General features: G+C 37.5%; 1 protein-coding gene across 3 annotated transcripts in view; it reads left to right on the forward strand.

Annotated features, from left to right (window-relative positions):
- CARMIL1 (capping protein regulator and myosin 1 linker 1) overlaps window positions 1–23,380 on the forward strand; it is a 343,848-nt gene that overhangs the window by 268,749 nt on the left and 51,719 nt on the right. For all 3 annotated transcript variants that reach the window (XM_025381879.1, XM_025381880.1, XM_025381881.1), the window contains exons 27-29: window positions 6,006–6,181; window positions 9,104–9,191; window positions 12,303–12,452. In XM_025381879.1, the coding sequence (XP_025237664.1) occupies window positions 6,006–6,181; window positions 9,104–9,191; window positions 12,303–12,452 (414 nt within the window). The remainder of the gene's footprint in view (window positions 1–6,005; window positions 6,182–9,103; window positions 9,192–12,302; window positions 12,453–23,380) is intronic.

Here is a 23,380-nt window from a genome sequence, read left to right on the forward strand (position 1 = left end):
AATTAAACAAAATTTAAAATTCAGTTTCTCAGTTGCACTATGTACATTTCAAGAGCTCAGTAGCCACATGTGGCTGTTGCCTCCCTTATTGGACAGCACAGATATTCCTATCATCTCAAAGTTCTATTGGACTGTGTTGCTTTACACATGAAGTAAAATACGCATGTTAAAATTCCTAGTATAGTCACTAAAACAGAGGCACTAAACTAGACGTTATGCTGCATTTCTAGAAGAGCATTAGGAAATATTGGGTTATTTTTGGTGTCATAGTGACTGACATGGGCAGGTGACAGTGATCCTAAATATCATACAAGGTTGAGTTCCAAGCCAGAAGAATTGATCCCACCCAAATGGCCATAGAAGAGGTATCACCAGAGAGAAACAGGTCCGTGAATAATGACAAATGGTCCAGTTTTCCAGAAATATGTAACAATTTCAAGTGTGTAAGCATCTAATCATATGGCTTCGTATATAAATAAATGAATAAGTGGACAAAATTGCAAAGAAAAATGGACGAATTTGCCATTGTGGTAGAGATCTTTTAAAATAACTGCCCATGACTGATAGATCAAGTAAAACGATGACGAAGATTTGAACAACAGAAATCTCAATTGCAATCTAATGCAACTATTCAATCAGTGCACAACAAAAGGAGAATGTGAAATTTTTTTCAGGTGTCCGTAGAATATTTATGAAAAATGCCCATGAAGTCATTAAGGTCATCTGCACAATTTCAGAGACCATATTTTCTCGTCTCAATTCAAATAAGTTAGAAATTAATAACAAAAGATAGCTAAAAAAAAGACCCCACATGTTTATAAATTTAAAAATTACTTCTAACTCATGGTTCAAAGAGGAGGACATAATTTAAATCAGAGGATATAAGGAATTGAACAGTAATGTAAATAGTAATATGAGAACCTGTAGGAGGCAACTAAACCGGTACTTAGGGTGAAATACATAATTTTAAGTACCAATATTGGAAGTGAGGAGAGGCTGAAAACTAATGAGCTATTAATGGATAACTTAAAAAGTTAGTAGGGAGGGTCATGATGCCTACATGCTTTCAGGTGTTTCAGAGGGAGGGAGAAACAAATATTGCAAATTATTAGCAACTGGTGAATTTTAAGAGTTAGGGTAATAGATGTTTTTCGTCCTATTTTTTCCAATTTTTGCTAGGTCTAGATTTTTTTTTTTTTTAATGGGGGAAATACTTCCTTTAAAGTCAGGAATAAGGCAAAGATGTTTATTTCATCACTTCTATTCAGCTTTATACTGAAGGTCTTAGCCAGTGCAATATGATAAGCAAAAGAAATGAGAAATGTAAGAATTAAAAAGGTAGAAAAATTATCAGAATTTGCAGATTTTATGATGTCCTACATAGAAAACCCAAAAGAATCTGCAGGTAAGTTATTGAATTTGTGTGAGGTTTCTAGATGTAGAACAATATGTAAAAAATGATGCCAGGCACGGTGGCTCACACCTGTAATCCCAGCACTTTGGGAGGCTGAGGCTGGAAGATCACTTGAGCCAAGGAGTTTGAGGCCAGCCTGGGCAACACAGTGAGACCTCATCTCTACAAAAATTTTAAAAATTAGCTGGACATGGTGGCCCATGCCTGTAGTCCCAGCAAGGTGGGAGTGAGCTATGATTGCACCACTGCACACATACAAATCTGGGTGGCAGAATGAGATCCTGTCTCAAATAAATAAATAAATAAATAAATAAATAAATAAATAAATAAAAATATAATTGTGTTTCTATATGTCAGCAACAACTAGTTAGAAAATGTCATTAAAAATAGTCACCATTTAAAATAGTAACAGAGAGCCTGGTATGGTGGCTCATTTTTGTACTCCCAGCACTTTGGGAAGCTGAGGCAGGTGGATCACCTGAGGTCAGGAGTTCGAGACCAGCCTAGCCAATATGGCAAAACCCCATCTCTACTAAAAAAAAATACAAAAAAATTAGCCGGATGTGGTGGCAGGTGCTTGTAATCCCAGCTACTCAGGAGGCTGAGGCAGAAGAATCGCTTGAACCCGGGAGGTGTAGGTTGCAGTGAGCCGAGATCACGCCACCACTGCACTCCAGCCTGAGTGACAGAGCGAGACTCCATCTCAGAATAATAATAAAAATAATAATAATAATAATAATAATAATAAAATGATAACCGAAAAATCTAAAGTACCTAGGAAATAAATCACACAAAAATCTCTAACACCTCAATGGAGAAAGTTTATTGAGAGACTTTAAAGAAATTCTAAAATAAAAATATGTGTCGTATTTGTGGGTAGGAAAAGTTGCTATTACACATGTCAGTTTTTCTCCAACTTTATCTGTTATTTGACAGTTCTAATAGACATTCCAATAGATTTTTAATAGAACTTGACAAAGTTGATTCTAAACATATGGAAAAGCAGTGCTCGAAAATAGCCTAGACACATATAAAGAACAAGAAGGTTGGTAGTCTTGTTCTACTACATGTTAAGACTTAGGATAATTAGGACAATATGCAGAGGTAGATGAACCAAAAAAACAGATCCCAGAAATAGACCGATATATATATTCAGATGTTAGAAATGACAGAGGTAGCACTGAAGTTTAGTACAGAAAAGATGGACTATATAGTACTCATACTTAGTGAGTCCTTGGGCCTGTAATACTTTTTAATATGTTCCTTAGTGATTGTTTTAAGAAGTGTGCCAGGCCCTGGGGATGTAAGGTGGGTTTCACAATTGTCACCAGGTTCTAACTCTGTATCTAGAGTCTGATGACTCTAGCTCTCCATGAAGTTCCAGAATTCTATTAAAATTGTATATAAATTTTTCTGGATAAGTGTTCATCAGATCCTCAAAGGAGTGTCTTGACCCAAAAATGGGTAAAAATCACTAACTTCTTGAGCATTTTATTTTATTTTATTTTATTTTTGATTACTGAGGTTCCCACTGTATGGCATCAGGAAAGAGTGCATGTCATCAAATACAGCTTAGAGTGTGAAGAGAGTAGGGGAAGAAAGAAAATATTCTCAAAGAAAAATATTGAACTGAGTACAGAGGAGTACAGATGTTTTATTCTGGCCCAGAGGGGGAAATGGAGGAATCTAGGTCAAGAAAACAGTGTGTATAAAGCATGGAAACAGAGCCTGGATCATATGGGGAGCTACAACCATGATTGGATTATGACTAGTTATAAAGGAAATGGAGAGATATGTCATGAAATGAGGCTGGCAAGCTCAGCATCTACCAGATACTTCAGGGATTTTTATTCTGTGCTAAAGAATAATAATTTTGACATATTTCCACTTTTGAGGAAATATCTAGGAATAAATTTGGCATGTTTTGGAGATAGTTGTGGTGGAAGGGGTTGGGGTAGGTAGAGTCTAGTGAGACTTGCAGATTTCTCACCTAGTTTGATACCATTTTTCACAGTAAAGAACTTAGCAAGAAAGCCTGATTTTGCTGTTGTAGTTGTTATTGTTTGAGTGGGGAAGGGAGGACAACACATTGCAGTTGAACTTTCCATGGCAGAATATGCAGGTGGAAAAGTTCCCTAGGCTTTATTGTGTATGTGTCATATGTATTGTATAGGTGATTGTAGATAAACATTTGGTTGAGACTCACTAGAATATAAGTAACACTCTGAAGCCATGGGAAGGATGGATATTGAACAGGGTCTGGTGTGCAGAGGTCCATGGGGCATGAAGGAGAGGCTACAGTCCTCTCTCATCTTCCTCCCAGTCCTACCACTGCAAAGTTCACCCTGGCAGCCCTAGATACTGTTTACTTAAGAGAACAAGGGAACAAATTTATAAGTAATAAAGCAGAGATGAAAGGCACATTCTTTTGGCTGCTGATCAGGGCCATTAAATGAGGATGGGTAGAACAGAAAACAAGAGTAGGAAACAGAAGACCTGATTCCCCATCTCACCAACTCCAGTGACCAGCTGAGCAACCTTGAGCAAGTCACTTACATCCTGTGAGCCCCAGTTCCCTCAAATAAAGTCTACCTTCACCTACAGAGTAGTTGTGTGGATCAAAGGAAATCCTGGATGAAGTTACTTTTAAAGTGGTGTATTGTACTGTTGGGATAAAGGTGGTGGTAAGGAACTAACTGCAGAATATTTGCTGGATTAATTAAATGCCTAAGACAGGCTAAAATTCCTTTTTATAGGGTCAAAGTTATGTGTTCATGGAGCAGAAAGAGACCTTATATAATTTTATAGATTGAAATGCAGAGATCTGCAGATTATTCACTTAATACTACTTACTTAACATTCCACAGAAATTTCATGTCAGAGTTTACATTGGAAGCCAGGCTTCTTCCCTTTAGGTGTGGAGTTCATTCAAACTGAATTAGCACTGTCATGCAGGGAGACCTTTCAGAAAGTAACTGATATGTTGAAGAACATGACAGAATTAAAACAGAGTATTGATTCCTCAGGTTGTTCGTATCAGGAGTGCCAGACTGTTACTCCATCTAGAACAGAATGTGTTTATTTCAGTGTCAAAGAGGAAACTAATTTGCCTTAAACTGACTTCCTTGCATCTCTTGCAGATGATTGGTATAGGAGCTTTCTTGGAAAATGTACTACTTCAGTGATTATTCAACCAGAGTTATAATGGGGACAGACCACTGTCAAAATAGGAAGGGCTTTTGGAAACTTCTCAAACAGCTGCCTCCCTCCTCTCTTCCCCTGGTTTCCCACATGATCCTTGTAAACAGCGTGCTACTCTGCTGCTCATACTGCAGTGCAATGAGAAATTTTACTGGTGGATTGTGCTTTGCATTTTAATATGTGAGCAGATAAACCACTGTACTAGTCTTTCGATAATAGTGCTTCATTGGTCCTTACTCACACTGGACCAGTTAATAGGATCCAAGCCTCACTTTCAAAAACTGGGTTTCTTATCATTAAGAACAGTCTTTGAAATCAGATTAATAATAATGTCTGTGATATATTGAGCTTTTAATATCTGTGATATACTGAGCTCTTATTGTGTGCTAGACACTCTATGGAACACATTACACATGTAATATTATTTATCCTCAATAATCCTATAAGGTGAGAACGTTTTTATTGTCATTTTATGGGCAAGGAAAGTAAAATGGAGAGATCAGTAACTTTGTCCGATGTCACTCAGCTAGATTTCAAATTTAGATCTGACCTACGCTGATGCCCTTTCCACACTTTCCAACCGTATCACCCATCTCAGACGAATCATTTAACTTCCCTTAGCTCACATTCTTCAACTGTAAAATGGTGATCACATGAATAGCTGCCCTTCCCATCTTCACAGATGTTGGAAGGATAAAATGTGCAGAACATTTTTCAAACTCTAAAGTGCTGTATGAATGTCTTTCAACTGTTACTATTAATGCTGTCTATAAAGTGCTGTTGATGTTTTTGTCTGTTATTTTTCATGTTGTTTATTGTTGTCATAATAATTAATATCTTACCTAACACTAAAGCTTTTCTTTTAAAAGAGTAAAATTGGCAGTAGTTTCTGTGATTTTTCTGCTACTGCTGTTTTGATAGAGCCATTGAATGGTTCACCCTAATTTGGGGTTTCTGTGATTTGTGGAATCTCAGAAACATTCAAATATGATATATTTGCTAGGGTTGCCTGTGACTTTATTTTCTAGTACCAGGGAAAACAATTTCTTGTGGTAAGGGTGTGTATAAAGGCTTGATGTTTGTATTTTTTAATCTTCTCCTTAACGGCTTTGTGTTAAATACAGCTGACACACCGTAACACTTCAGATGCCAGCGTGAAGCTTGCTTGGTTCTGCCAAGTGTCGATTTAAAGTGATTACCAGAGATCAATGATCATCCAACAGTCACAAGTCACCCCGGGGCAGCTCAGAATTCTTGGTTGTGCTCTGGGACTCTGTCGTGCTCCTGTTCTCTGAGGGCTCCGTATCATATATTACCACCTTTCAGTTTTATGGCGGGCGTCTCTGGTGCAGTGTCATCATCTCTTCCCTTCACTTGTGCTGCATTGCAGGCGTTGCTTGAGTCCATGGTTGATGCTGCTGAGAATCTTTGTCCCAATGTGATGAAAAAAGCCCACATTCGACAAGACTTGATTCATGCCAGCACCGAAAAGATTTCTATTCCACGTACCTTTGTTAAAAATGTCCTGTTGGAGCAGTCTGGAATTGATATCCTTAACAAAATTAGGTAGGTTTATAATGTTCATAAACCTAGGAGCTGCAATTTCTGTAAACGCAGTGGAGGCAGCTGTAAAGAGGGTTATTGTTGGCTGTATCCATATATAATATGTTTAGGCATGTTTAATAGGCAGAAACTGTATATAAATATAACTGTGCATAAATGCATAGGTTTTATACATTTCCAAAATAAGATGATCACGTAAATGCCTGCATTACTTAAGGACATAGAATTATCTGCTCTGTTTAAGGGTTTTATATTTAAGAGGGGGGTACATGTTTGTAATCCCTGTTTTCTGTTTCTGAAGTTTATCTTTCACCTTTATAAGTCACTAGCTTGAAGATTGAGATCAGTTTGCTTTTCACCACCATAAACTGTGAACAAATGCACAGCCTATAAATAGGCAGAGGCCCACTTTGACCTTAGCATGTGTTCCTTCTGGGTTATTTTGGTGGGTCCGTAATACTATGTGTGTATTAATGGTGTCTTTGCAGTGTTTACCTAGATTTCTGTTTGAAAAAGTTTGAAAAATATGATAAGATATAAATATTTAGAAGCTGTGATTACTGGCAAACTTTTCTGAATTTTTACATAGAGACTCTTGGTCCATCACCAATATTACATTACAGCTCAGCTAATTCTCATAATGTTTCTTAGTTGGGGAATCAGATGACTAAAAACTAAGTTCAGAAACATTTTTTAATTTTCCATTTTAACCATTTTTGAATATTGATAAAGATATTTAGATGTAGCAGAAATAATAGCTCCTGTCTATAGAGCTGGGGGTGGTACTAACACACAATGATATAGCTAAGTGACAATCCATGAGAAAAATGAGTCAAAACCAAAACAAGCCCCAAATTATATTGTCGTTAACTAGATATCAAAGGCTGATGACTTTAAATCCAGATTATAGAACTTTGAGGATTCAGAAATTCTGCAGTAACTGAATAATCTCAGGTCTTGTTTTTGTTGGTTTGTTTGTTTGTTTGTTTTGTTTAACTAAAGCCCCTAAATCCTACTCAGCTGAACTGTAAGGCAATTAGAAGGACTTGAGAAATTTTAGAAAAGACTTATAGAGGGTTTATAGGACCCCATAGATTAGTGACCTTATAAACTCTAGCCCTTCACTGAGTGTGCTCACATTTTCTTATAACCGGTGGTTTCAGAATTTTTTTTGTTGGAGATGCCTAAACATTAAGGAGAAAATAATATATTGGCTACTATTCTTTCATAATAATGGTTTCAGCCACAAATAGATCCTATTCTGATAGCTTTATTTGAGTATCAAATTCTGTCAAATATGATCATTTCCTTTGAAAACAGGCAGATTCTGAAAGTTGAACAGCAGTATAGAACACACATCAATGAATCAATTTTATGTTCATTAACTCCTTACTTGGCTTTTTATAATGCATTATACTGAACATTGATAGAAGGAAAATATTTACACCTACACATGCATGTATGTATACATTCATATAATATGCATGTTTGCATGGGGAGGTTAAGTTGACTCTTTTCCTCTAAAAGCTTTGCAGACTGGAAGCTTAACCAGTAAGGAAGCATAGTATCCAATAGCAAAATGATAGAACGATCCTGAGATATTAAAAAATAATTGCGTTTTTAAGACTCTATCTTTTTTGGTGCTACAATTTGAAATAGATAAACCACTCCTACCCACTTTCAGAGAGAAGGAGAAGCTATTGAACCTATAGTTTTATGAGGACGTATAATTTCTAAACATGCCTAAAAAGAATCAGAGGAAGTACTTAAAACTAGATTTTCAGGTGCCTCTGAGAGTTTGGAGTGGGACCAGTAACTTGTATTTTTAATATGAGACCTGGGTGAATCTTGTATCAGTAGACACCTCTGGGGAATAGGAAAGTATCAGATAAAGCAAATAGCTAGTGATACCTTGTTTCAGGGACAGAAATTAAATGTATTTTTTATCTTTAGCTTAAGATAATTTTTACTGTAAATAAAAAGTACTTCTATTCAAAAATCTCCCCGGGCAGAGAAATTTCCATGCAAATTATTGCCTTTAGGTTGGCAAGATTTTTTCCGTGTTACACGAATATCTTTTCAACGTTAGCTTATGAGACAATGTTGGAATATAGGTATGTATTTCTCTCACATATTTACCTTTAAATATATTGTGCTTAATGTACATTTGTACATATGTGCATTAAGATATTCAGACTGAGAACACACATAAAAGTGGAATTCTTGGGAATACCAAATTGCAAAAATGCAAACAAAAATACCAGCCATCTGACAGACTCTTAGTGGCTGGGTCTGTTTATTAGTAAAAACAACAAGCCACTTTCTGCTGTGTAGACAACTTTCTGAGGTCAGGCAACAGGCACCAGAACTGCAAATTTCAGTAACCTGTCTTCATAAAAGTTAAGGGTAGATGATTTTGTAAATATTCAAAGTAAGATGGTCAGTCAAAGCAGACGCAGTTACGGTATCATTTGATTGGTGAAAAGTTTTTTAAAAGGGTGAGTGATATGCATACTAAAGCAGTAACTAAGACTTAACAACCAGGCTAGACTTTCTTAATTTACTCCAGCCCAGGTTTGTTTTCCTTTATGTCAATGGATGAATTGTTCCTCACCACATGGTACATATGGTTCCCATTAACTTTGTCTTTATCCAGATGTTTTTCATTTCTACCATTAAATCTTGAGTTTTGAAATTGCAGAGGCAGGTTGAAATTGGTAAAGAAAGTCTATTACTTGTGTGTTTATGGCAGTGTTTAAGGTTTATTTTTGGAAATCCTTAGTCCTGTTCACACATTCTTATATTCTACTTTCAAAGACAGAAATGGAATCACAATTGACCTTATCACTGTAGCAGCAAGGATGGATGATTTTTCCCCCCTTGCACAAATTAAAATAATACTCTGTCCTTTTGATTTTCACATAGTGAAGTAAAGTTGACAGTGGCCTCCTTCCTGTCTGATCGAATTGTGGACGAAATCCTGGATGCACTCTCACATTGCCATCATAAACTGGTGAGTGCTGTGCACATCTTGAGCAGGACCTCCTTTTTCATCTCTGCTCTGATGCAAGATGACTTCCGGTGTGGGAATGTGATTTCTTTCACACTATTACAGCTTTATGGTTTGTGATCTTGATTTTCCTCCTTTCTCTTCTATGTTGCTTCTAGCCATTCTGGAGCATGTTAGAACTTCTCCAGAGAGAATGATAAGGGAAAGCAGAACTGATTATATCCAGAAATCTTATTTATAATGAAGGTCAAAAGTTTGGGGAAGAAATGTTGAGACTGAGGTCTAAAAATTAACATTTTAATGTATCTTTGCTCATTTGTTGCTGATATGATTATCTGATAATGGACTATTCTAAAAATATGGTAGAAAATAAAAATATTTGAATAAAGAAAGTGCAAGAACAAAATGGGCATAATTTAGTGATGGATAGTTGCTGACTGCCCAACAGGTGCCTTGGATATAACCAAGGTAAAAAAATATATATTTTCTTCATCTAGAGACTGGCACTGTCTCTAGAAAATGGCACTGGATTGTGCCTTTTTTTTTTTTTTATACTTGAAGTTCTAGAGTACATGTGCATAACGTGCAGGTTTGTTACATATGTATACTTGTGCCATGTTGGTGTGCTGCACCCATCAGCTCGTCAGCACCCATCAACTCGTCATTTACATCAGGTATAACTCCCAATGCAATCCCTCCCCCCTCCCCCCTCCCCGTGATAGGCCCCGGTGTGTGATGTTCCCCTTCCCGAGTCCAAGTGATCTCATTGTTCAGTTCCCACCTATGAGTGAGAACATGCGGTGTTTAGTTTTCTGTTCTTGCGATAGTTTGCTGAGAATGATGGTTTCCAGCTGCATCCATGTCCCTACAAAGGACACAAACTCATCCTTTTTTATGGCTGCATAGTATTCCATGGTGTGTATGTGCCACATTTTCTTAATCCAGTCTGTCACTGATGGACATTTGGGTTGATTCCAAGTCTTTGCTATTGTGAATAGTGCTGCAATAAACATACGTGTGCATGTGTCTTTATAGCAGCATGATTAGGTAGGGGACTTTACTTCCAGTATCAGTGCATATGAAAAAATGTGTCAGAAACTCAATGTTTCGCAAACTTGAGGAAGTTCTCTGAAGTACAGATGAAGCTTTTATAACTGGTTATATCTTATGTCTCAATATGATGCAGTGGAAGTCTCCCAGGAAAGTTATAGCGATGTTTCCTTCAAGAAAAATAACTCTTCAATGTTTTCTTAACTGTGTGGGATGGAGATGCCAGTTTCATGGTATTGAATTATTGGTTGACACTAGAGAATCCTAAAATGGGAGGAGTAGCAACAGCTTCTTCTACATGAAGCAGACAAAATGCATGTTTTTGAAAAATTCATTTGAGAAAAATGTGCAAGACTGCCTTCTAAAATCCGAAAGACAAGACAGACATCTCTAATAGCACGATTCAAGTGCTGCCTGTGGACCAGAGGTGGCCCACTAATGGATGGTTCCCCAGAGGAAGCATCCAAAAACTTCTTGAGCTTCCAATATCAGTGCATATGAAAAAATGTGTTTTTTCGTTATAGCACCAAAAAAAGATAGAGTCTCCAAACACATGTTATTTTTCTCATTTTTCTTTTTATTGTATTTTAACAGTAAATTGTTTTGTGCTAAATTGGAAATATAAAAAACCAGTTTATCACCACATTGAATGTAAAAAACACTGTTTTCTATTTCCTGGCACAGTAAAGAGCTACATGATTGTTTAGAGCTCCTAATTCAGCCTTTTCTTTTTTGTAAATAAGTACAAACAAAAGCAATAGAGTATCCATTCATTCATTCAAGATGGGAGTCTTGCTCTGTCGCCCAGGCCGGAGTGCAGTGGTACGATCTTGGCTCACTGCAACCTCCGCCCCTAGGTTCAAGCGATTCTCCTGCCTCAGCCTCCGGAGTAGTTGGGATGACAGGTGTGCGCCACAACACCTGACTAATTTTTGTATTTTTAGTAGAGATGAGGTTTCACCATGTGAAATCCTTTCTTGATCTCCTGACCTCAAGTGATCCACCTGCCTCAGCCTCTCAAAGTGCTGGGATTACAGGTGCAAGCCACTGCACCTGGCCTAGAGCATCCTTTTAAAATAAGCTTTTTTAAAGAAAGTTTATTGATAACCCATAGCTCCAGGAATGGCCTTAAAATGCTTATGACACAAATACTACATATTATACTAACAGAAATCTTCATGTGAGAACTACACTGAAGGTTTGAATTTTTCACTTTTTTGCATTTGTTTTTTCTTAAAGAATTTACTCAGAAAGTATTGACTTTTTTAATTGAGAAAAAATTTGCTGAATGCACTTTTGGTTTGCACTTCATTTTAACATTAGTACTGCTGATTTAGATTGTAAGGAAAGAGATTAAGTCCCATATGAAGGAAATACTATCTTCAAAATGAAACCTTGTTTTCAATGACTTTCAGATACCATTTTCACTAACTTAAGTTTGTAAACGTTCTCAAAGTTTCCATAGACTTGCCAACTGGTTTTCAGTGTTTCAGAATTAAATCAAAGTTTCTGGTGTCAGATCAGCTCAGCACTGAAGTTTATTCATTTCAGCTAAGTTTATTCTACCTCTTATTTAATTTGTTATGTTTACCTAAAGTGTAACACTGGAAATTAAGAAATCATATCAAATATGGTATTCATTATATGAAAACAATGAAAGCTAGCAGTAATTAAAATTTTGCTAGTAATTTCCTTCCTTTCATTCCTTTAAAAATAATGAAAGTTGGAATTGTTTTATTGCTCTCAGATACTTTTTAGTACTAGATATAGAAGGAAATTTCTTCAGAGGAAATATCAAAATTAATAAAAAGAACACTACTAAGTTGTCTCTTCATTTACTAAAAGAGATTTATAATTTATTGCTTAAAACACTCTTTGATTCCAAAGAAAGATAATAAAAGAGGTAAGTTACTGTACTGTTCATATATTAAGAATTGTCCTTATCACTTGTCAACATTGTGCTCCACTGCGCCATCTTGTGGAAGATGTCTTCAGAAATCCAGCTAACCAGCGCTTCTGGTCTCTGTGCTTTAATTTCTCCTCATATGCGTCTTGACCTTCTAGGCTGACCATTTCAGCAGACGTGGCAAGACCCTTCCTCAACAAGAATCCTTAGAGATCGAGCTGACTGAGGAGAAGCCAGTTAAACGTTCCATCATCACAGTGGAGGAGCTAACAGAGATAGAGCGTTTGGAAGATCTGGATACCTGTATGGTAAGACACATCCTCTGGTGGCGCCGTTACCCTATTCACTGGATTGTGCCATTTCTTTTTTTAAACAAATCTCAGTTTTTGAAATCAGACCAAATAAAACACTCTCCCCACCCCCAGAGAATTCTTTCAGAAAAGTCCTAAAGAGGCCACTAATGAAGTGAATAAGCTGAAGCTTTAGCACCCGTCTAAGGCCTGGTATCCCTAGTGGGAAAATTCCTAATTAGGAAAAATAGATTAGGTAACTCTTAAAGGTTTTTGTGACAGGAAAATATCATCAGTTAAAATTATAAGTAACCCATTAAAAATGTGGAGAAAGACTTTTTCAAATAAAAAATATATATAGGGTGACTTTCTTGGTCTTACCGGTTTTCTTTTGTTACACAATTTTTTGACAAACCCTTAAATTTGGGCTTCCTGTTTAGATGAGGTTGTGTTTCGTTAACCTGATTTGATGTGCTTTAGAAGATCGAATGCACACCATAGTGTTTACCTAACTGTAGGTCTTAATTTCTTATCCATTTTCTAAATTTCATGTAACATATCCATCTGGCCCTATAACTAGAGTATGTAGGTCGTTAATACCTTTTCAGTCTGAGGAAAATTATATCTGAATCCTATTTCATTATTTTAAAATTTATATTAATCAGCATAGCTACTTCTCACTTTACCATGAAACAATTGTTTGTGTCTATATCATCCTCTGTATTTAATATGTTTATGTTTTACAAAATGTTTGCTTTTTAATAATTCCTTATAATCTGAGGTGGTGGTGGTAAGACTAGATTTTGGTTACTTGTATGTCCAAATGTTTCTACATTAGCTTGTGATTTTAGTAATTTTTAGATGAAACCATTGTTAAGAAACAGTACTTGTTTTAACTTTGAACACCAAGGATCTGATATGGCCGATATTACTTTCCTAGCTTAGGAGAGAATGTAGTGTGTTAAGAAGTTTACTTATTTATAAACCACTGTTACCGTGTTTTAAAGTCTGTGAATAAAATATTTGAGGGTTCTCCATGTAAAGTCCTGTCCTATACAAGGAGAATAGCAAAGAAAGCCTAATGTATAATCCAAGATTTCAAGCAACATCCTCATATCACTAAATAAAGCTGAAAAACAATTTTCTATATAATTATATAAAACTACACATATATTTAATCTGTGTGGAGGAAATTGTCAAGTTTTTAAAAACTTGGTTGTCCAGCTCATTATAAAATTTATATTTCATAAGTATTTTGAGTTTGTTTGCCTTTTGAGGCATTAGAAGTTGGACACTATGTTATAGGACAATTGTTCTGGAAAGCTCTTAGACTAGTCCTAAAAGAAAATAAATAATAGGAAATAGAGTTGAATTAAAAATTTGAAATTAATTCTGCATATCACGTTTCCTAATTTATTTGGTCATGTGTAAATTGGAAAAGGGTGAAGGAAAAAACAAGCTAGTAAAATGTATTTTATTGGGTTTATAGATGATGTGGTTTGGAATGAGGAAATGGTTATGAAAGACCGACTCAGCTACGGTAACGTTGATTTTAAATGTGTAAGCTTTGTTTGGAAGTAAGTTTTTGTTTTTATTAATTTGGTTTAGTTTTGTGAAAGGAAGAAAAAGGTTTTTCTTTTCTTGTTTTGTTTTTGTTTTTTAAGTGAGTGAGTTGAGGGTAGAGGAAAGGAATAATTTTTTAAAATGCAGTTGGAAGACCACCCTCAGAACTTAAGGGACAGCCCTGCAGCAGGCACAGCCCCTGTGAGGCAGCTTCCATTGTAAAAACATTCATGTTGCCATGATGCCTAAAGAGGCAGGAGTAAATGCAGGTCTCTTTGAATTCAACTCTCAGGACAAGCCAAGTTAGGAGGGTAGACTTTATCTGGTTTAAAGGGCCAAGGAGATAAGCAGGGAGGGCAGTTCCTGAGATGAGCATGTGTTGAGTCCTGGGGTGAGGAGCAGGACCCTGGGTGTTGAGGGAGTGACAGAGAAACACGAGGCTGAACTCTTCATCAAAAAAAGAATATATAGGTAGGCATGAGTTTTTAAGTCATGAAAGTAGCTTTTTTTCTAATAAACATTGTCTTCATTCATTATTCTAACTAGGCTAATAAGTTGTTAAGTAGTAGAAAACCAGAGTTAAATTTGCTGTTAGTGTAATGAAAAAGAATATTTTTTGTGCATAAAAAGTGCAAGTCTGGATTCTATACTATTGATAATGATTTCCTGTATACTTTCAGCCTAACCATCAATTCCAAGCCACCCAAAGACAGAACCATTCACATGGCAGCAGCTGCCCCAAGCGCAGGGATCCCTCTCCTAAAGGAAATCTATTTTCTGAGCTTTAGGTGGTACAAACTCATAGCTAATTTGGAAGGAGTAGAGCAATAGATTGGTCTCTTAATGCTTCCTTTCATAATCAAGGTAGCAAACCATTATTGTTTGTTATCGACATCCATTACCAGATATTTCAAGTTGTGACCCTCATATGATACCATTGGGGGAAAAAATTTGCAGTCCATATTTCAAAGGGAGGTGCATTTAATTCGTGATGGTTTTCAAAATGAATGTATGCATTTTCCTTGGCAGCATTTCTATCTTAAGTGATCCAGAAAGTTAGGACTCAAGATTAACTGTTGTGTAGAAAACTATCAGAAGGGCAAGTACATAAGTACATGCATGCAACCTTTCCCTCATGGAATTAAAAAAAAAATTCTACCCTGGTGGGTAGAATTTGTGCCACAGATGGAGCTACAGCACTGTTGAATTTGATTGCTTTGGGAGATGTTGTAATTTTACTATTAGCAAAAATGTTTGTTTATAGCCCAAAGATGTGAAACTTTCCCTATGAATTCCAAAGGAACTTTGACACATCACCAACCTGCTATTCACAGATTTAAGTTTGTTCACAGATCCTGGCACTTTTTGTGCAGGATGTTCATAGCTACTAAACTCATTTCTTTAGGAAACTGGGCAGAGATTCTGGGAACCCCTTTTGTCCCCTGCCCCTGGATTTCCATCTTCATGTTTTCTTCCATTTCTCCCTGGTCCAAATGTCAATTCCATTTCAGTGCTTAAGTCTCTTTAAAAAACCAATAGTTGTAATTGCACTAGGGGAGGTTTAAGGGCATGTTAGGTATAGAAATTTATATTAATTTGAGATTTAACGTTTACCTTCCTGGAGTTCGAAACGATAATCCATACGATTGATTTCTTTTAAAGAAGTTCATCACTTAGTCAACAACAATTAAACTTTTGCTTTGACTAAACGAAGGCTGAAGTAAGAATGATTGAGTGATTTCTTGGGACCTGTAATCTACTGGAGGATAACTAAGCTAATCAAACTTAATTTTATAAAGTTAAAGAAAAAGGCTATTCTTTTTAAACCGAGTGTCAGAAAAGGGAATTTTGTTTGTTTCCAGTAAGATAAATGATCTTTTCCTTTTAACTAGAAGAAACTAAGAGGTAATCTAGTTCAGGTGGTAGGACATAGTGGGGAGGAAGATAACACAAACTATTAAAATAACTGGCATTGTTTTTTAGCCTGTGTCTATTCTCTTAGTCCCGGAGAGTGTGGTATCTCCCTAACTGTAGGGCAGAAAATCAGATGGTTTAAAAAGCCTTCTTATTCATGTATTTAACACTTATGTAGTACCTGTGACGTGCAGGCACTATTCTGAGCTCTTTATCACTGTTAACCAGTTCAGTCTTCATAGCAACCTGAATAATAAGGTCTTATTAATACCTTCTGTTTAATAAATGAGGAGACTGAAGGAGAGAAAAGTTAAGTAAGTAACCCACGATTAACCACAGGCAGGCAGTTTGGTGCCAGAGTCTGCATTTAACCAGTCTGCTATAATGAGTTTGTGGATTTCATCTATGGTATTTCTTACCAAAGGATTAAAATTTGCATTCAATTTAGTTATACCACATTGATTTCTGTAATATAGGTACTTACTAGCCCCAGATGAAATGAACATGTGAACAGAAACACAAGTAAAAGGCGCAGTGTCGTATAACCATAATGGAAGCCTGTAGTTTTTAAACATTGTTGGAAACAACTGTGTCAAATATCCGCTGTGCTCAATTGTTATCCAGTTGTTAGAAATTAAGTTGCCCACTTTTGGCTTACCAGAAACCTCCTGAGCCTCTCTATGTGTTATTTTGTTGGTGACAATGATTAATTAGTTTTCCTATATGCTTATCATTTCAGCCCACATGCTTTATATGTCATGCTGAAACGTGTATTTCTTTAGAATCTTTATTGTTCACAGACCATCTGTTCTTCTGCAGTCGGATGCTCTTAGAAAATCAGTATTCTGAGCCATATCTTTGAACTTTGGTGTCTTATTGGTCCTTGGGGTATTGAAGGATGCAGTTTTAGTTCTACTGATTAGTTATCTCTAAATATTTAATTTATCTCCATATATAGCATACCATCTTTTAAAAATAGCCGAAGTTTGCGATTTAAGTAGTATGCCAAGTAAGTAAAGAGCCAGTGTCTGCTCCTTAGGCATAACTAGCTCACTAATTGTATGTAATTCTTTCAATTATTTTAATGAGCATCATACCAGTTTTAAATCAAAAGATATTCATGCAGACGAGCAGTTTGTCTGCTTATTGCTATTTCCTAGGAAAAGAATCTTAAAAGGCTTGAATTATTACCGAATGCATCTTTGTGAATCCTGTCTCCAATGACAAAATAGCAATTATTTTCCTTTAACAAATTCAGCTTCAAATTTCTATATATGTATTTTAAGTTTTTAAATACAGACTAAAATTCAGCAAAAGTCTATTTGACTTGGTCAAAATAATATTGTTTAGAAGAAATTTAAACAGACAGCCTTATTCTCAAGTACCAACAGCTATTAACTGAACTAATCTATTCACAGTGTTGCCAAACACAGACTATTGAGTCAATATGTTTCATTTAAAATGGTTTACACTAATATTAACTATGTGCCAAGGGGTGTTCAAGTCATCATTATTAATTTTCTCTTATAATTTTATTCTGTAATGTCCTTTTCTTATTGATATTACTTTTGAAAGCAGAGTTAACTTTTTAACTAGTAGAAAGCAATTGATTAAAAAGCCTTTATTTCCAAATTCTAAATTTCAGAACTTTAGTGCACTCTCTGAGTCCAACTAAAATGGTTAATGTGTGTTCCTCAAAGTTTGTGATAATATTTGTTTTTTTTATTTTTTATTTTACTATTACTATTATTTCTTTCCTCAGAGATCCTTGTTCTGATGTAATAATATTTGTTACAGTCCTTTGTGGAAAAGCCAGGAACACATGTCCTATCCCTGAAGAGTTCATTCTTGCCTCAAGACCCAGAGTTGATCTTTTAATTTTTAACTTACATGAATACCACTATCAGAGGCCCTATTCCAGGGAGCTTCCAGAGATCTGACTCAGACATTTTTTTTTTCTTTTCTGAGACAGAGTCTTGCTCTGTCACCCAGGCTAGAGTGCAGTGGCGTGATCTCGGCACTCCAGATTCCGCCTCCCAGGTTCAAGCTATTCTCCTGCCTCAGCCTCCCATGTAGCTGGGATTACAGGCACCCACTACTGCGCAAGGCTAATTTTTGTATCTTTTAGTAGAGATGGGATTTCACCATCTTGGCCAAGCTGGTCTCAAACTCCTGACCTCATGACCCACCTGCCTTGGCCTCCCAAAGTGCTGGGATTACAGGCATGAGCCACCACACCCAGCCAGACATCTTTTTTAAAGGATTAAAACAAGGCCTAAGGTACAGTGTTGACTGCCCTCACAGACCACCCGGGAGACAAAAGATTTCCCTCTTATTGCAGTTATTTCTAGAAAGAGATGAATCCTACACCTTTGCCCTGCAGGTGACAGAGCAGGCTTCACCCCTAAAGCCCTAAAGCTCCCAGTAGGAGCTAAACTCCTAAGATAGAAGTTGGGGCATACTAAATAAATCCCTCCACAAAATGACTTCAAATATGAGCCAATTGTGACTACTCGGGGTATTCCAAAACCAGCACCCAAATTGGGCATCTGACCTGTTGATTGGGAATGGTGATGCTTAGGAGCTTAATTTTGACATGTAATTATCATTATAAAAGGTAATTTTGTAATCGTAAACTAGACATGAACTATATTAAATGTCTCTAGTGACCTACAGATTTATAAAGCAGAAACCATTCCATTGATTTGTTCTGTGTGTGTGTATGAATGATATAGGTAGGAGTATACGGAAAAATTTTATATGAAGTCTAAATGAAATAAGTTATTTATAAGCAGTCACAGATTTAATGACTCCTGGGTGTAGTACAGTAGAACCAATAGTAAGTGAAATAATTTCTCTAAACTCAGTCTCAGGTTTCCTCCCTTGGAAACCTTGTGCTTTTCAACATGCCATGATGACACTTGTGTCAACAACATTTCTCTTATGTCAGAAAAGCTTCAAATTATCACTGCTTTCCAGTTGGAATAAAAGATCAAATCCCTTTGGGATGAAAGGTTTCCTCTTTAATTTCTGGTTAAACAATTTTCAAATTGGAGAAAACAATGTTTTTAGATACTAAGGATGTATTTCTTGTCTGTATATATGTACGTGAGAGAACCTGCCCAAAGAGGAAGACAATGGGAAGTCCTTAAAGAGGACTTGTTTACCCAGGTGATGGGGTAAAAGAAACATCTGGAAGAAGGTGGCTGCTGGCTCTCAACAGAGCCCAGAGGAGGAGGCAGTTGTACTTGATGTTGAAGTCTTAAGTAGCGATGAGCTATCAGAAGATCCCTTAAGCCAAGAATAGGCTAGACAGCAATTCATTTTTTCAACAAATGCTTATTGTTCATCCATTGTATACCAGGTATTCTTGGCTTCTTGCTAGGAATGGAAGGCGAAAGAACCATTGTATCGCCCACCAAGCTTGCTACATTGAGGGGCAGATGTGGCAAGGTAGTTTTGGTGGATCACAGAACCACCATCTGTGTAAATCCATCACTTGAATTTGCTTGGATACTGGAAGCTACGAGTCTACCACTGAAATGAGGTCATCAAGAAAGGCTTGAATTCATATAGGTTACATCTTTCAAGCTTTTGGTCACAACCCACTAGGGAGTCATGAAATCAGTATAATGGTTGCAACCAGGATTTTTAAAAAATGATCTAACATAAAGTATGAACATATTTTGTGTCATACTAAGTATCATAAGTAACATACAAAATGTAACCATAAGTATCATATTACACCAAATGTTTGTTTCAGTTATACATACATGGATATGTAAATTGGGGTGTGACATAATAACATATACGTCTTACAAATAGGTCACAGTCAAAAAAATTTGAGAAACTTTAGTCTATAATAACTCTCTCTACCCTGGTGTGTTTCAGCTTTCTCAAAATATTAGGCACACAGCAGCTCATGCATGATCTTATTATTTCTCCACTACACTGTTCAGGTCAGGAAAGGACCTGAGCAGAGACGCAGGAGTAGAAGAGGATTTGGTACCCTGGAGAGCCTCTTCTAAATAGGCTCATCGTTTGTTTCATTGCTTTGCACTCCCATGGAATCACTTTTACTGAAGTGTGCTTTTGCCTTATGTTGTTGATCTTCATTGAAGACCACTTTAATAAATATCCCTATGAAATTCGTTACCATATATACTCTTTATACTGTCTGTACCACTATTACTGTCACTCTGTTTTATCTTAAAGTGCAATTGTTACAGCTAAATACAGGTGAGATTGCAGGCAAGGGTTGTAGACGTTCTGAGTAGTTTACCTTCTGTCTTACGGACACGATGGATTGTGCCGTGTGTCTCGCTTGGGTATTGTTAATTGAGAGGCTCAGAACTGAATGTGCATTTGACCTATAAAAAGTGTGCAGTGCCTGAAGAAGTATAGTTTGTTGTATTAAGCTGTAATTCTGGCTTCATTTTTTTCTTTATTGTCTTGATTTACTCATTAAAAAAAATATTGCTGTTACATATGGGCCTCAGCTCATTTTCAGACTGAAGTGGTTATACATTAGTAAAGTGAAAAATTAGATATGGTGGGCAAGTGCTCTGATAGAGGTAGGCAGGTTGTTATGGAAGCACAGAGAATTGGTGTCCAGCCCAGCCTAGGGGAGGGGTGTTGTTAAGGAAGGCTTCCTGGAGGAAGGTTCTGTGCATCATGCCTGGCACATACCAGGCCCTCAGTAGCTGTTGGTACAATGAGAGATGGCATGAGAAAGAGAAGTTCGCTGGAAGGAAAATAAGTAAGTAAATTTAGTAGGGAGAGTGGCACATATAGAACTCTGGAGTGAAGATAGAACAGTGCAATTTGAGGAACTAGTATAGTATTATGATATAATAGGAATAAAGGGTAGGAGAGGGGATTAGATGGGGAGGCTGGAAGGGAAGGCATGAGCCTTATCACCAGAACCTTGTAGATCTCACTTAAGGGTTTGTTTGTTATTTATTTGTTTATTTTTAAGGCAGCAAGCATCCACCAAAGGTGAGGAAGCTGTAAGATGGGCTAGGTTTTTGCAGAAACAGTGGTGACTTCTGTTTTGTTCATCGAGATTGAGGTACTCACAAGGCCCTGGTTGAAGTGTCCAGAAGTAGCTCTGGGGCTCAGTAGTCAAGTCTGAATAAGGAGTCAGCCATGCCCAAGTAAAGCCACAGTACAGATGCGCTCACCAGACTGCCTTCCCTGAAGTGATCATTGCCTCTTCAGCTCTGTCAGCAGTGTTCTTTTTCCACATTCATGAAATTTATCTCAGTTTACCTTCAGCGGTCAGGTACGGTGGCTCACGCCTGTAATCCCAGCACTTTGGGAGGCCAAGGCGGGCAGATCATGAGGTCAGGAGATTGAGACCATCCTAGCCAACATGATGAAAACCCCGTCTCTACAAAAAATACAAAAATTAGCTGGGCATGATGGCACATGCCTGTAATCCCAGCTGCTCGGGAGGCTGAGGCAGGAGAATTGCTTGAACCCAGGAGTCGGAGGTTGCAGTGAGCCGAGATCATGTTACTGCGCTCTGGCCTGGTGACAGAGTGAGACTCCATCTCAAAAAAATTAAAAATAAAAATTTACCTTCAGCTACAGGTACATATATTCAACTTCCTACTTGACATCTTCAATTAGCTGTTCAAAAAGTATCTCATATATAGTATGTCCCAAATAGACTCATTGCATTCCCGCCTTCCCTTCCTAAGACTTCACCGTCAGCTTTATGACTTTCTATTTCTACCCATTTGTTCCCAACTCTACCTGTCAGTCTCAGTATCTCTCTTGTTCTTTCACTGTCCAAATCTGTCTTCCCTCCCTCATCCAAGATATGTTGGTTTTTGTCTGGACTCTTGAAACAGGCTTGTACCTCACACGCCTACCTTCACTGTTGATTCTGCAGTCAATCTATCCTCTATTCAGTATCCAGAAGAGTTTTCTAAATGGAAATCAGATCGGTATCTAAGGTGTCAAATCCTCTGATAGCTTCACATTGTACGCAGAATAAGCCTCCTGGTCCATAAGGTCCTACATGGTCTGCCTTCTGTGTCTGTCTCCTAATCTTACTCTAGTCTCTCCTTTGTTCACTTCCCTCCAGCCACTGATGGTTTTCTTGCTTTTCCCTAGAACTTGTCCAGGCTCCCATCTCAGCTCTTGTTCCTTCACCTTGGAATATTCTCTACCAACTTGTACCATGGCTGTCTTCTCACTGTTTAGGTCACAATTCCAGTGTTTCTTTCTGAGAAGTTGTCCTTGATCCTCTGAGCCAAAGAAGCCTTCCAGTCACCTTGCGTATTATATTATCTTAGCACTTATCAGAACTTGAAGTGATCTTACTCGTGAAGGTATAAGCTTCTGGCGGGCCGGGACTTTGTGCTGTTGACCACATATCCCCAGTATCTAGAGCAGTGCCTGGCACAAAATTGTTCAGTAAAGTTCGTTTCTCTCCTCCTGGCTTTGAATTGTAATTACTTGCATGAGTTTTCTTTGCATGCTTCTTGAAAGAACTGGAGTTACATGTTATTGATTTCTTTTTTTTTCTTTTTTTTTTTTTTTGAGATGGAGTCTCGCTCTGTCGCCCAGGCTGGAGTGCAGTGGCCAGATCTCAGCTCACTGCAAGCTCCATCTCCCGGGTTTACGCCATTCTCCGGCCTCAGCCTCCCGAGTAGCCGGGACTACAGGCGCCCGCCACCGCACCCGGCTAGTTTTTTTGTATTTTTTAGTAGAGACGGGGTTTCACCATGTTAGCCAGGATGGTCTCGATCTCCTGACATCATGATCTGCCGGTCTCGGCCTCCCAAAGTGCAGGGATTACAGGCTTGAGCCACCGCGCCCAGCCATGTTATTGATTTCTATATAGCTAATGCCATCAATAATTATCAGTAGTAGCAGATTAATCTGGGAGCTATAGAAAATAATTCTTGCATGGAAAAATTATCTTTAAACTGATGTGGTTCAATTAATGAGAAGATTATAGATTACCAAGCTGTCAGCAAGTTGCTTAGGAGAAAGAGATTAAAACCACCCACCCACTGTAACCAGTGCTTTGTCATAGCAGCCAGGTGTGGTAGCTATTTTAACCCATTTTTCAGACGAGACTCATAGAAGTCAGAGATGTTAACACACCTTCCCCTATCGCATTGCAATAAGGAGTAGCTGCAGCTGAGAGCCCAACTCCACACGATCTGACTCTCAAACACATTCTCTGTATGCAGAACTCATGGTCTTCAGGCTGGCCTGAATCACAGGAACAAAGACCCAGGGGAGGTTTGTGGTGGGAAAGAGCCTTTGCACTGAGGGCTTACACTGAGTGTTCAGCGGATAGTATCTTTACTCCCACAGGCCAATTATTTCTTTATAGAGGTTTATTCTTATTCTCAGTGGAACTGGGGAAGATATTAACATATGGTAGCAAATCCATACCTCCTCCAATTATGGGGCAAGCAATGGCGTGGATTGTAGATGCCTGAACT

Source organism: Theropithecus gelada, chromosome 4, assembly GCF_003255815.1.
Source record: "Theropithecus gelada isolate Dixy chromosome 4, Tgel_1.0, whole genome shotgun sequence".
NCBI lineage: Eukaryota > Metazoa > Chordata > Mammalia > Primates > Cercopithecidae > Theropithecus > Theropithecus gelada.